Source organism: Danio rerio, chromosome 2 (assembly GCF_049306965.1).
Source record: "Danio rerio strain Tuebingen ecotype United States chromosome 2, GRCz12tu, whole genome shotgun sequence".
In the NCBI taxonomy this organism is placed as follows: Eukaryota; Metazoa; Chordata; class Actinopteri; order Cypriniformes; family Danionidae; genus Danio; species Danio rerio.
In genome coordinates, this window is record NC_133177.1 from 46,622,013 (window position 1) to 46,637,954 (window position 15,942).

Consider the following 15,942-nt stretch of genomic DNA (forward strand, 5'->3'; position numbering starts at 1 on the left):
ATGTAAATATCAATAGTTTCAAACCTTTATGAGTTTCTTTATTTTGTTAAAAACAAAAGAAAATATTTTGAAAAATGCTGAAAACATGCAACTTCTATAGTATGTATTATTCCTAATATGGAAGTCAATGGTTACAGGTTTCTTCCAAACATCTCAAAAAGAAAAAAATCATAAAGGTTTGGATTCACTTGTGGGTGAGTAAATAGTGAGCAAATTTTCCTTTTTGGGTAAAAATCTCTTTAAGATTATCTAAAAGCTATTTCACTCCAAATATTGCGTTTAGAAATATTTGTATTAGATTAGATTAGATTCAACTTTATTGTCATTACACATGTACAAGTACAATGCAACGAAATGCAGTTTAGGTCTAACCAGCAGTGCAATAGCAGCAAGTGCAGGATACGGGTATAAGTTATAAAGTGCAGTTATAGAAAGGGGATATTTACAAATGGATGTACTATTAACATTATTTACAGGTTGTATTAGCTATGAACAGAGATTTAAAATAGATGAAAATATGTACAGATTGCTATTAATAATCAGAAGTGTGCAGACATACAAATGTATATGCACAGTGGGTGTGTACATAATTACAATGTGCAGTGGGTATGTACAGTTATCTTTCCTTCTCAGCAAGATGTCTAATAGATGTCTAATAGACATCTAAACATAGTCGTCTTGGCTAAAACAAGGCTAAAATTGAAATGGAAAATGTTTAAGAATAGGCCAAAACTAGACTAGTCATTAAAAAAACAGAAATGCATGACTGCACATATGAAGTTTGTCTACACTGTAAAAAAAACTGTTATTTTACTTTTCTTTTTTTTTTCGGCAGCTAGGGTGCCAAAATTACAAGCCATTTACAGGCAAATTACAGACATTTCCCGTAAAATTACAGACAATAAGCTACAGTAATTCAATTAAATTAAAATTTTCGGTAAATTTATGTAATTTACTGTCCGTTAATTTACTGTAAATGTCTGTAATTTAACGGTAGTCGGAAAATACATAAAATAACTTTTTTTTTTTACAGTGTACTTTGTCTACTCTAGTCTTTGGCTTTTCTTAGACGTCTATTAAACACAAAATTGTTTCCTGAGCTCTTTCCACCAGTATAGATCAGTCATTTCATTGTATCACTCTGCACCTCAGTTTCTCATCAAATTTCTGTCTAATCGAATGCTCTCTGGAATCAGAATATTTCTGTAAAAGTGACGTAAATGTAGTAAAAGGGTCTCGACAAAATCCACACACAAGTTCTCACAGGAGATTCATTTAAATGCATGCTAATACCAGGTGGAAACTAATGCGTCTTGGCTGACCGATTGTGTTCGGATCACTGAAAATTCATGTTAATACCAGGTGAAAACAGGGCCTTATGCACAGTAGAGACGCATTAAAATAAAATAGAGCCCCTTTAACATCAATAGAGCTTTTTAGGTGGATTTTTTAATGGACAAGGGAATTGTCTGGGTGATGAAAAGTGTTATGAGAGCAATTTGGGGAGGATGGAAAAACGTATGATAGGACACCTTCTATAGCTCAAAAGAGTTTTCTTTAAGATTATACTGTAGTTTTTAGAAGAGGAAAAATGTCTATTTTGTGGAATCACTATGAAAACCCCCTTCTGAGATTTTTCAGATTTCATGTATAACTCTCCCATTTTTCCAAATCTGTTTGACTTTCAACTGTGGATATTAAAGGGCAGCTGATGAAAATCATCTTTTTTAAGCAGTTTGGACAAAACTCTGCGTAGTTATAGTGTCCACAGTCATGTTGGTGTGATATAAAGACAGTAACTCCCTTAAAAAAAAAAATCCTGATGTTAAAACAGAACCCAGGCTTATTCTAAAAACCTAGTCCTGTGGACGTTTCTGGAGACCGTGAAATACGTCCCGGGAGGTACGTACAGTATGGCTGCATTTAATTTTTTTAAGCGAACGCTACGGGGCGGTATGACGCCGTTCCCTTTTGCACTTATCGGGTGACCGCTTACATCCGTGTGGAGGGCTTTCCCGCTACAACCAGTTTGTCCAGGCAGCTCATCGTGTACATCGGCAGGCTTGAGATGCAGAGAGGAGTTGATCACGACGACCGGGGTCGAGTCCGGGGAAGAGCGGTTCCAGAAATCCGGTAGGACAAAAACTGAATCCAAAAAATAAAGTAAACGAGTTCATAACAGGGTGAGAATGTGGTAAAATCCGAAAACGTGGTAAAAAAAAATCAGACGAGGGCTTTTTTTTTTTTTCTGGACAGCTTTTGTAAATTGTCAGTTGGGTTTAGGGAAGTGAGAGGGCGGGCGGGTCAATCATTCAGTCAGTCAGACAGCGGCCACTCATGGGTGAACAGCGCCGGCTCGAACGGCACTCGCAAGAGACATTTGAGATACGAAAAAGCCCTTACCCCATCAAAGCCATTACCACCCCTAACCCCATCTGTTATTGGGTGATGAGCAAATCGTACTAAGTTGTACAAATTAGATTGTATGAATTAATAAGAATTCATCTAAATCAAAATGTTACGAATTGCCGTGAGTTTGCGTTGAATCAGAGTAGAACATTCTAAAGTTCTGAAAGGTATAATCGATAATCTGATGGGTGTTTTGAGCTGAAACTTTACAGACACATTCTGGACACACAAGAGACTTATCTTAAATCTTGAAAAAGGGGTAAAATAGGTGCCCTTTAAAACAAAAACAATTCATGCAATGAAACCCAAAAGAGTTTCATTCACACCCTTATTTTTTTTTTATATTTTAAAATGCATTTCATATTTTTATGTTTTTTATTAATGTGTATTTAAAACATTAACTGTACTATATTTTTACACAGAAGGCAAAATGCATGCAGATTTGGAACAATATTAGGGTAAGTAAACTATCATAATTAAAGGATCCCATCATTTTTTATACAGCAATTAGCTGTTCATTGTATTTATATTGCTACATTATTTCCTTCACTGAACCATGGTTCTATATTATAAAGACATGCACTTAAGAGTCTTCTGATTGGTTAATTGCATTTGCGCCGTGACTTCAGAGGCATGTCTTTTATTAACTGTTCAGTTATCTCAGAGAATTATTTGATTCATTATCACCAAGGGCTTATAACAATCAGCGTCTGCCACTGGATAATGAGGGAACGAATATTCTATCATCATTTTCTCATCCTCGCATTATTCCAAACCCATATGACTTAATTACTTTCTTTTGAGAAACACAGGAGCAGATGTTTGGCCAAACGTCACAACTGATTACGAGAGCTGCGCGAACGCATGGAGATGCTGTCGGTTTTGATGTATAATCACACAATCATGAGACTTTAGATGACAAGTCATAGGAGGACTTTTTAGAATAGAGCAGTGTGAACATTCTTCTGTAAATCTCCTTTTGTGTTGCAAATGGATTTGAGATGGCATAAGACTGCCCCTTTACAAAGACAAAACTTTCATTATTGGATGAAATATTCCTTTAAATGGTAGTGGATTAGTACTGAGATTAGGGTCAGTGCCACTCTCTGAACTCTTTAATAGCCATATATCCATACCTCTGTGAACAGACTGTACTGAAAAAAAATGTTTTGCCTCTCTCTCTCTCTCTTTCTCTCTCTTTCTCTCCCTCTCCCAGTGGATGATCAGATTGCAGCGCTGGCTGCTCTGCTGCGCTCTGAGCTTGAAAGTGACTACGTGCTACACATTTTTATGTCACTGTGTCACCAGCCAGAGAAACAGATTCCTGGAGTTGGCGGGCGCTCCTAATCCTTATTGCGATGTGCACAGACACATTATGCGAAATGAGTTCCACACATAAGTCTTACAGAAAGCATTAAGTTTAATAAATAAAACACAAATGTTTTCATTGGTCATGTTTGGTAAAAAACAGGGTAAATAACATGTTTTATTTCTAAAATTTCTTGTTTTGTTAAAAACCAATGACTTTTCTCTTGGTTAACTTTAATATGCATTATAATTCATAGTCATTTAGAAAAAAAATTGCTTATTTAATAAATAATTAAACCTATTCATTTTTACAAAAGACAATCCCAATATTTTAACTTCAAAATAGTTAAGGAGTAGTTAAGAAAAATAACATTTAGTGCCATAAATTAGTGGAATAATCCAATCACAGCAAAAATAAATAAAATAAATAATAATAATTAGTTTTTTTGAGTTGTTATTTTCTTGAAAAGTTTTCTACAATTCATTCAGTCATTCTTTCATTTCCTTTCAGCTTAGTCCGTTTATTAATCCGGGGTCACCACAGCGGAATGAACCGCCAACTTATCCAGCACATGTTTTACGCACCGGATGCCCTTCCAGCTGCAACCCATGTCTGGGAAACATCCATACACACTCATTTACGCTCATACACTACGGACAGTTTAGCCTACCCAATTCACCTATACCACATGTCTTTGGACTGTGGGGGAAACCGGAGCACCCGGAGGAAAACGAAGCGAACGCAGGGAGAACATGCAAACTCCACACAGAAAAGCCAACTGACATAGCCGAGGCTCGAACAAGCAATTTTCTTGCTGTGAGGCGATAGCACTACCAATAGCGCCACTGCGTTACCGTTTTCTACAATATAAGCAAATGTTAATTAGACAGATAGATAGATAGACATACTGACAGATGTGTAGATGTTACCTCTATGACGTCTATGAGACATTGGATTTTGGTTGCCGTACCTGACAAAAAAATGTCAGTATTTAACGTCATTATGACGTCTTTTTAAGATCTTGGCTAGACATTGGATTTTGGTCTCCTGACATCACAGCCTAAATGTAACCTAATATTAATGTCTTTTGATGTTGTGTACAGGAGTGTTACTCAACAAAATCACACCTGTGCAATACCCTATTGTGCATTTTCACTCTGATTAAAATAAATATTGATCAGGAAGCATGCAGTTGCTTTGGTAAGGGCGGGAAAACGAACTTGTTTCCTCCTTACTTGTTAACCACATTAAATAGTTTATAACCTTTATGTTTTTTAAAATAAATTAAATACAGTATAAGGCATAGTTAGTCTTGCAGCGGGGGTTTTGAACCTATATCCTATAGGAATTACCCTACAAAGGGGCGAAGTGCATTTCTGTAAGTGAATTTGGTTGCAATTAAATTTGGTTAAATTAATCTTTGTTTTCTTATTTCTTCTGAAATATGTAGGCTAATAGCCTATTCTAATGTAGATAACGTGTGTTTTAGCGATTAATTATTCTTAAATGAATATTCGCTGGTACTGTTTCTGTGGTTAATATTTGACTTTGAGCAGGGGGTCAAGTTTTTTCAGTTATGTTTGGTGATATGCCTTAGTGAGCCAAATGTTTATATTAATTCAATTACATCTAATTTATTAATCAAACTTGTTATTATGTATTCAGTGTTTTAAGGGATACTAAGTGGTTCTCAATGACATTTGTAATATTAACTCAACAGTGACATGCTTGCTTTCCTGCACCTATTAATGGATTAAGACTGCACATATTTTTTATTTTATTTTACTATGTGAATTGGGTAAGCTCAACTGACAGTAGTGTATGTGTGTGAATGAGAGTGTATGGATGTTTCCCAATGATGGGTTGCAGCTGGAAGAATAATTATTAATATTATTTAGATCAGAGCAAACTATTTTTAACTAGAGGACATACCCCTTCCTTCACCCCCATATATCTTGTTTTGATGTTTGCCAGGGAGGATCAAGCATTACTTAGGGGGTCAGACCCCCCCCTCCCCCCATTCACATTCTGACTTAGAGTGAAATATCTAACTTGTAATGTTAGTGTTTACTGAAACCTTATTTGAAAATGCAATTATTAACATATACAAAAGATGCGTAAACAAACATACCTCAACTTTTTTATTGACTTCTTCTTAGGTTGTCACGTTAATTGGGGGTGCCAAACCCCTCATTTCTCTGCACTGCGCTCCCACGCAGAGGAGCGCGAAGTCTCTCTGGTTTGGCCCCCGGTCTCCGTGTCTGGTTGGCAGAGAGAGACAGCGCGTCGGTCTCTGCCTGGAAGGGGTGAGAGGGTTTGCTCGTTTCCAGTCCTGCCCATTTTCTCTCAAGGAGGAGGAACGGGAGCAACCAGTGCTGCCGAGAGTTTTGACACCCTCAGTCTTCATATCGGATGCTGACACCTTCGCACTAGTGAGAACCTGCTAAATATACCCAGCAGTGCCCGTGTACGCGCGACACAGAGGACGGAAATCAGTCATATATTAGCGAGTGACCCGACTGCTGAAGCGCCCGCAGACAGCGAGCCGAGCCCAGGACGCGCTGTCAAGCATCTCCAACACTTCGGATTATGAAATTGAAGCAAACACAGCAGTGGCGGTGACTCTACGAGAATCTCCCGCTTTCCAGGGTTGTGAGTTTTCATCTTCGCGTAATGGAAGAGGAGACCGCGGCTCCCTGGCTCTGAGTGACAGGATCTTTCCACAGCTTCCCAAAACTACAGGATTCAACAATAATTATTCACACTAATTGCTGAGGATATATCTGAAGAGATTTCGTTTGAGGATGTACTGGTGTTTGCTCTGTGTGACTCTAACGGGATTGTCCGTGGCTCGCGCTCTGACGGGTGAGTTGGTCATTGTGGTGGTGTGTTTTCGGTGTTCTCGGCTTCACCGCGCACCGGAGACCTCTGTTATGCAGATTGTTACTGCCGTTTGATGCTCACCTGTAGGGCTGCTGTTTTTGAAGGTAAAGGTAGAAAGCGTAACTGATGAGGGGAGAGGTTTAATTTATTTATTTCAGTAAGTTCGCATCAGATTATTAGTACAGTAAAACGTAGAAAATAAAACAGTTTGTCATATGGACAATGACATTAGGCTTTTTGGTCTGTTCCTTAAAACTCCGTTGGTTTAGTACAAAATCAGCTATTGGTCAGGTTGATTTGATGATATTGGTACAATTATTTGAATAAAATTATTTTAGGTTGAGGTTTGTTTCACGAAATACCAATGTTTTTGTAGAGATATCACCATAGATAGATAGATAGATATCACCTCTTGTTAGGGTTTATTTTTGTTTATTTTTTGCTTTGATTATTATTCTTTGTTATTCTTTTATTATTGATTTTTGCATTTCATTTTAATTTGAGAGTTTAGCCTTTGTATTTTATTTCAGTTGATATTTATATTAGTAAGGGTAACAACCATACTGTAACCACACATTCATTCATCTATTAATTTTGTTCATTTTTGGACAAAACATGCTCCGTATATTGTGTGTGTGAGAGACACAGAGAGAGAGAGAGAGAGAGAGAGAGAGAGAGAGAGTGTGTGTGTGAGAGTGAGAGAGAAAGAGAGAGAGAGTGTTGTTTGGGTGTGTGTTATCAGACTCAAACACCCAAGCACAGTGGCATATCTGCCCACCAAGTCTGCACACCCATGCAGTGACCCTTATAAGTCCACAGCCTGCCTGTTCAGCTCAGATACATTAATCGATTTCACTGTGCTCAATCGATCTTCTGATCCGATCGATTGTCAAACAGTGTGTAAGATTATCAGGGCACGCTGTGTGACATTATGGGTTTCAAGAAACCTTTGTGTAGTTTGTTCATTCAGTCATTTATTCATTTTCCTTCAGCTTAGTCCTTTTATTCATCAGGGGTCGCCACAGCGGAATGATCCGCCAACTTATCCAGCATATGTTTTACACAGCGGATGCCGTTCCAGCTGCAACCCAGTATTGAGAAATGATCTGTACTAAAACTACACTGATACGTGTGACACACTGAGTTTCAGTTGTTAAACAATAAATGTGGCACTCTGGTTTTCAGATCGTCCCTGCGGTGGGAAAATCACAATCACCAGTGCCGGGTATGTGACCTCTCCCGATTACCCGACTGGATACCCAGTGAACAAGCAGTGCACATGGCTGATCCAGGCTCCTGATCCACAGCAGAAGATCCTCATCAACTTCAATCCGCATTTTGACCTGGAAAGCCGGGAATGCAAGTATGTATTACAAACTTTCAGTCCTGGTGGATCTATCATATATGTCATCACAAAAGTCCTTTGTGGAACAAGTCTGATTGTGTTTTATTGGCATGCATGCACAGCCTCTATAGCAAGGGTGCACAAACTTTTTCTTATGAAGGGCCAAAAACCAAACTTGTTAGAGAGTGGTTGGTCGAAGTCACCATGGGTAATTTTCTAATGTGTTTAATATATAAAAATAACCAGAAAACAATGCTTTATATTAACTAATGCAGAATATATTTTTAATTTTATAATAAACATATTACAGTAAAAAAAATCCATTTATAACACAATGGAGTTACACTAGTCAAGCTGCACCTGTTTTTGTCTTGATTTCCTCACCAATGTCTTCTGTGTAGTCTTCTATATGTCGAGTCATAGTTTATTTTTAAAAATCAGATCACCCACAACATTTAATCAAAACATTTTATTTTAGTTTGCTTTTTATGTAGCTCAACAATGAAACAACCAAACAAAACAGGTGGCATTAAATTAGAAATTACTATCTCTGTTAAAGGCATTTGCCCCTCCTCTCCCTATCATACTCATTCTCTTCTCAGATAAGATGGTGGGCCAAATCAAAAGTTGCAATGGGCCAACTTTGGCCCGCGGACCCAAGTTTGGGCATCTCTGCTCTATAGGGTCGGGTGATTTACAAAATATACCACAATATAAGTTATCTAATATCCTGATAATAATAAATACAGTTGAAGTCAGAATTATTAGCCCCCACCCCGTTTCATTTTTTTCACCAATTTCTGTTTAAGGGAGAAAAGTTTTTTTTTTTTAGCACATTTTTAAATATAATAGCTTTAATAATTCATTTCTAATTACTGATTTATTTATTTTATCTTTGCCATGATGACTAAATAATATTTATTTGATATTTTTCAAGACACTTAAATACAGCTTAAAGTGACATGTAAAGGCTTAACTAATTTAATTGGGTTAATTAGGCAGGTCAGGGTAAGTAGGCAAGTTTTTGTATAGCGATGGTTTGTTCTTTAGACCATCTAAAAAATATAGCTTAAATGGGCTAATAATATTAATAATATTACCTTAAAATGTTTTTAAAAAAATTAAAAAGGTCTAAATAGGCGAAATAAAACAAATAAGTCTTTCTCCAGGAAAAATATTTTTAGACATACTGTGAAAATTTCCTTGCTCTGTTAAACATAATTTTGAAAATATTAAAAAAATAAATAAATAAAAGGGGGGCTAATAATTCTAACTTCAACTGTATATATATATATATATATATATATATATATATATATATATATATATATATATATATATATATATATATATCACAATATAGTACACTTTCAGTATATACTTTGAAAGACAGTAATGTCCTCATTTATGTGATCATATTTGTTAACTTCAGAGCAAATGATTGATAATCAAATGAAAAAATTGAAAATATAACTTAATTCAATATAAAACACTTCAAAAATTAATGATTACAGGCAGGGTGCGAATTATACGTTGACGAAAGGGGGGGCGGTGGTGGAGGTAATACTTGCTTCAGTGAATCAAATTTATGACTGTATTTAAATTACAACACATTTATAAATAAAATGTATACATTCTAGTGTTTTGAGGGATATTTAGTGACTATTTTAGATGTTACTCTCAGCCAAACTATACAAATTATGTGTCTAATTTTTGTTTTTAGGCTGCATGCAGATATAAACACCTATTTTACAAAAAAAATGTGTTTTGTGAATACTTAAGATGTCTTTCAGTGCTCTAAAACTGCCAGATTCAGACTGTTGAATCATATTTTTCCTAGCATTGATTGGTGCGATTATTCATTCCCAATGGTATGAACTGTCATAGGGGGATCAGATGTATGTTTATATCATACATTTTTAATTATTAAGATTTAGGATATAAATCAGAGATCAGAGAAAGCTATTTCTAACTATTAAAGAACTGAGCCCCCACCCCCCATACATTTTGATTTGATGTCCATCAGAGGGGATCAAGCGATAATTAGGGGGGTCAATCCCCGCCAAACCCCCCTGTAATTCGCACCCTCGTTAATGAATTGCAAAATGTAAACATTGTAAATTTCTTCAATGCTGTTATTCATGTTTCTGTCAGCATCCTGGTAATGGTGTGAAATATTGCACTTATATAAATTATGAAAAGCATTGCTGTAGACAATGTATTTTATGACACTACAAAATAAATGATAGAGCACAATATGACAGACTTTTGATTTTGCTCCATATGATATATATCGTCATATTGCACAGCCTCTATTGACTTGAATGAGAAAAAGCTGGATTACGCCATTGATTTGTATAACAGAAAACCAGATGAAATGAAAACCCTCTACAAGTGCTCTCATATCAACTCTGATATCCCATAACATCTACCTGGTTTCAGAGGCGGATCGCTCAGATCTTGAGGTGTGCCACCTGTTGGTTGAAGATGAAATATTTCTTATTTATGGGGCTAAATTTAGAAGGAGGTGAACTAGATCTGCTTAAGAACAAACGTCCAGGCCTATGATAATAGATCCGCATTTATCACTCAGAGGGATGTTCTTCCTGAGGAAAAAAGGGGGATGGTTTTCCCAAGAGGAAATCTCTCAGAATGAGAGGAATGCGAAGAGGGAAAACAGAAAAGGCACACATATGATCAGAGGACTCGCTGTTTGCGGGTTCATTTTCATCAGTTTGATGAGGCTTCCAGCATCATGAGTAATTAAGCTGATTGTTTCCTTAACGAGGGGGCTGACAGGCAATGCCATTAAATTATAGTGAGGTCGGAGGCAGTTGTTATTGCGTTTTGGTGTTTTAGTTAACAGCGTCAGCACTCAAACACTCGCAAGGCTTTGTTTAGACTGAATCTCATAAACGAGATGCAGTTGATGACGCTCTTTGTCACTTTAAACAGCTCGTAAATGGGGCGTAAATCAGCAGTTGTCAGTCACGCAGACTTGGCTTTACTATTGGGTTCGATTTCAGTGCCAGGGGACCAATGAAAAGTCTCTTATGCTGACCGTCCTGCTGTGGGCCCCTGAGGCGGCATGAAAGAGCAACAGACAGACCATGACCAGCCCATTCTATCCAGGCTTTCGTTCCGTTTATAGATAGATAGAGATGTTAGGCCAGTTCACATTGCAGAGACAACCAAGATGCCAACCCACAACAACGGACACTTGCTCAGATTTTATTAGATGTTTGCATTGGTCAGTGCTCATTTTTGTCCACTGAACATGCTCAAATTACCGTTGTTAGGACATTGAAGGTCTGACAAGTGATGTAGTGTACTAACTCTAATTTAAATTGACCAATAGAAGAATAGTATATGTTCTGAAGGGCATGCCATTATACTAGGTAAACATGTGCAGTGTCCTACACTTTATACAGTATGCAAATTTTATGCAGATTTTATGTTGTGTGAATAGGATGTTGTGTCAGATTTGTTTTCACAAACATGTTTAGTTGGTGTTGAGTGTAATTAAATTCATCTATGCTGAAAAAGTAAAGGATTACTGTGAATTTTTAAGTCATTTAATTAATTACAATATACTAGCCTTAAATACTATATTAACTCAAATGTATTCAACATTTACGTTTAAATAAATTTAAAAGCAGAGTAAATGCATGTTTTGTTGTTGTTTTAAAAAACAGAGGTTCACATAATGTTTATGTATGGTTAGCATGTCCCGGGAGGGCCAGTTGGCATTTCTGTGTGGAGTTTGCATGTTCTCACTGTGTTCTCGTGGGTTTCCTCCGGGTGCTCCGGTTTTCCCCACAGTCAAAAGACATGCGCTATAGATGAATTGGATGAACTAAACTGTCCATTGTGTACAAGTGTGTGTGTAATGCGAGAGTATATGGGTGTTTCCCAGTACTGGGTTGAGGCTGAAAGGGCAACCGCTTTGTAAAACATATGCTGGAATAGTTGGCGGTTCATTCTGCTATGGAACCCCTGATAAAAAGGGACTAAGCCAAAGGAAAATTAATGTATTTTAACGTATCAATTGATTTTATTTATATATAATTAATTTTATGTGTTTATTAATTTATTAATTTATGTATTTACAGATAAATAATGTTATGTGTTATTAAAATAATCATTAAGTATTTAAAAAAATATAAAGCTAAAAAGCCATGAATGAACTAAAAGAGTTAAACTGAGCTTTGTCTTTGGACTTGTGGGAAAAACCGAAGCACCCTAAGGAAACCCATGCGAATACAGGGAGAACATGCAAACTCCACACAGAAATGCCAACTGGCCCAGCCGAGGCTTGAACCAGCAATTTTCTTGCTGTGAGGCGATTATGTTACCCTCTGCGCCACTGTGACGCCCTAATCGGAAATATAATTGAAGTAGTTAGTAATTAATTACTTTTTGCAATTAACTTGCTCAACACTGTGTCTGGACAACTTTGCATGCAAGAACTGTATCCCACAATGAACAGTTCTTATCGATCCACTGCTATTCTTTCAGAAATGTTCTATATTATCTGTGATAAGTGAACCAGAATGAATGTCAGATTTTGTTCATAATGTTTTATTCACTTATTCTTTAATCAGACTGCAAAAGTTTAAAGGTGCAGTAGTTGATCTCCCCACTAGATCAAGTCATTTGCCATTTATAGTACTTTAAAATACTACCATACAGTTGTGTAACAAGCAAAACTTGTCATAATGTGCAATATTTCATGCATGCAAGGACCACTGGACTTTCGCATGCTTTGTCCTTAAGCAACTACTGTATGCTTGGCTGACAGTGTGCAGGAATTGCACTTATTACTAAGCCTCATTTACATGCTATTTCAGACTGAATATTAAGATTAGCATGGTAAACAATATAGAGAACACGTCACAGGTTGTCATTGTTCAAAAATAAACGAATGTGATGTAAATATAAAACCATCTTCACCTCAGTAAAGCAGGCTAGGTGGAATAGCGCTATTTACTTATGTTTTGTTGTTAAATAAAAATCTACATTATTGATGCTGTAAAAAGTCCCTTATGAAACTGAAAATAGTCACATCAATCTAACGCCGGAAGATCTCAGTGGCTGAACAACACTTCTGTGCAAATAACCCATTTAAAACAACACAATCTACATCAGCTTTGTGTGACTAAACTAGTTTTAAAATGGAACACTACCTGTCTAAAAGAAATCCTTCATCCATGGTGTCGTCCTTCCTCCAGTGTGCAAAAATAGCTCCAATACTGATTCAGGATTTTTAAAAGTTTTGATTCAGCATTTGATTTTACCGTTGTCACTCTCTCGTGTGCACATGAACTCACAAACGGCGCAGATGTAAACCTACATTTGCTGACAGACAGTTTGAGCTACTTATCACATTTATGGGAATTGTCGGCCCGACAACTTTTAATTGGATCAACAATTTTTAGTCTTGTCTTATCCAGAATATGAAAATGCATATAAATACATTTAAATCATTACTATTGGAATGTGATTAGACTTTCGACCAGCACAACACCTGTACGGCTTTCTTTCTTCTATTGAACATAAAACATATTTTCTAAGTATCTTTTTGTTGTTGTTGTTGTTGTTGCATAATTGAAATAATTTGAGCAGTTAAAACAACTAAAAAAATCCATGAAACTAGATGGTTTTCTTTTCCTTAGTTTTAAGTTTCGTTGACCCAAAATCTTCTGATGCATCTTTCCAGATTTAAATATGTAATGAGGTCACAAACAGCATATGATAAGCAGTATGTGAGCAATTTGCCAATATCTATTCTAGGCATGTGTGTAGTTAAAAATCCATCTCTAGTTCTTTTAAGATAAGCCCTAAAGGAGCAACAGGAATGAAAATCAGGCTGAGACGAATCGGTCGTAAAATAAACTCGGAGTGTATCAGATTTGTATCAAGTATGGAGGTCATCGACTTTGGTGTTTGGTGGTTTAAAGGACTTACTGTGTGGCATGTCAGAAACAAACCACATTTTCAATCACACTTGATGTGTTTGCTTTGGATTATATATGCAATCCCAGCTGCAGATGTTAATCAAGCTTGTAACAAAGATGTTTGAAAGCTCCCACGCTTTACAAGAAATACAAAAACCTGCCAGGAAGAGAGACACTGATGTAGACGTGCATCTCTAACTGCAATGCAGACAGATAGGCAGATGGGTAATTAGTCAAGACTATTCAAAACAAGCCATGCTCACCCTGAGCTTGGTGTGAAATTGTAGCTGAAGTGTTGCTTTCATTTCTCCAGAAGGTCCAGAACTTTCCTGTTCCTTCAGAAACTTTTTTTTTACATGTTCGGTTTTCAAATATTGGAGCCAGATGCCAGCGTCTGACTGTCAATGCTTTCTGTGGAATGTTTGGTGTGTTTTGGACAGACTAGCACGAGTGTGAGTCTCCGAACTGGAAGGTTAATCAGAACTTCACTTTAACTTGGAACAGATGCTGCTGTGTTGTTTCTGGACTGGCTACAGTTTTTTTGGCTGTGGCAAAAGCTGCAGAGTTTATGATGAACATTATTAAACGAACCCCGCGGAAAAGCCCAGGAGACCACCTCGAAACACGGTATTCATTCCTTCCTGCGCTGCACTGCAGAGAACAAACACATCGGACAGCTTTTTATTTCCACGTATTATGTAACAGAGCAGAGCCGGTTCACAAGATCCCTGTGAGGAAGTTGGAGATGCTGCAGTGCATTAACTTCGTGTTGAAACTAGAAGCAAAAGCAATTCGGGTCTTCGCTTAATTTTAAGATGTAGCTCAGAGTTAATGCATGTGGTGACTGTAATGTAGTTATAAAACCCAAAATTCCTTAATTCTGTTTGGTTGAGTATAAAAGTCTGGTTTAAGTTATGCTTAGTTGTGATTTTAACGGTAAAAGTGTTAAAATGTTGCAGTAAAAAATTGTAATCTGATTAAAAGGAAATTTTCTTAACAAATACAGGGAATAAGCATTGACATTTCCACCATTCCCTTTCTGACACTACAATTTTTATGTTTTTTGTTAACCTTATTATGGATGTTTTTAGGTTTTCCTATCAGTTATGCACATTTGGATGTTTATGTTACATCTAATTTGACTGATGTTATTGCATTCCTTTATTAATAATAATACATTTTATTTATATAGCGCCTTTCCAGAGTTCATGGACATGGAATGTAACAATGAGGGATCGTACAAGCAGACTAAGTAGAGACAACATTAGGTACATAAACATACAGTAAGTCAAAAATAACAAACTGGAAATACAAAACAAGACCTATGAGACAAATAAGCAGTGTGCAGTGCAATGCAGGTGAAAATAAAGTGGTCAGTTTGTTAGATCAGAAGTGAAGCATTCAGAAAATAAGTGAGTTTTAAGTAAAAAATTCAATTCTGAGATATTATTTACAGAATGGGTGAGCGTGGTAGAGAGTTCCAGAGTCTGGGTGCAAAAACACTAAATGATCGACCCCCCATTGAAGAGAGGCGGTACCGAGGGACAGCAAGAAGGCCAGAGTCAGAGGAACGTAATTAGCGAGTAGGGGTGTAGGGGACAAGCATGTTGCAGAGATAAAAGGGAACTGGGACATTTAAGGATCTAAATGCATCACCGTTACCCCCCTCATTCCAGAACTGGATTTCTGATATGATGTCTGTTATTCAGATGGAAAGACTCAGATTTTTACGGACTAGCTCCACAAGAAAATTTTTGGCAACTTGGGGTCAATTTCTTGATTTATTTGACAAATCTACATCTCAAGCGCAATCCAGTGACCCCTCTGAGGTTTAAGCTATACACCCTTACTAGTTTTGATTGTATATTTTGTGACTATGATGTGTGTGTTTTTTTTTTCTTTGTGTTTATTTTGTCTCTTTTCTTTGTTGTTTTCTTTTATTTTGTCTTTTGTTTGTCTAAAGTACGTGCCTATGTTTGTTCTTGTTTTCTGTGTGTGTATATATATATATATATATATATATATATATATAAATGCTT

At 36.7% G+C, this 15,942-nt stretch overlaps 1 protein-coding gene and 1 long non-coding RNA gene across 4 annotated transcripts in view; one reads left to right on the plus strand and one right to left on the minus strand.

The window, feature by feature from the left end:
* Positions 1-6,583, minus strand: part of LOC141378662 (uncharacterized) — a 79,259-nt gene extending 72,676 nt beyond the window's left edge. Inside the window, exon 1 of one of the 2 annotated variants that reach the window (XR_012393735.1) lies at positions 5,850-6,583. This is a non-coding gene — a long non-coding RNA (uncharacterized lncRNA). The remainder of the gene's footprint in view (positions 1-5,849) is intronic. The other variant, XR_012393734.1, reaches the window with a different exon arrangement.
* The window catches only part of nrp1b (neuropilin 1b), a 57,408-nt gene continuing 47,582 nt past the window's right edge, over positions 6,117-15,942 (plus strand). For both annotated transcript variants that reach the window (XR_012386140.1, NM_205674.1), the window contains 2 exon segments: positions 6,117-6,583; positions 7,787-7,964. Coding sequence is in view for 1 of the 2 variants with exons in the window: in NM_205674.1 (NP_991237.1) it covers positions 6,523-6,583; positions 7,787-7,964 (239 nt within the window). In the remaining variant the exon portion in view is untranslated.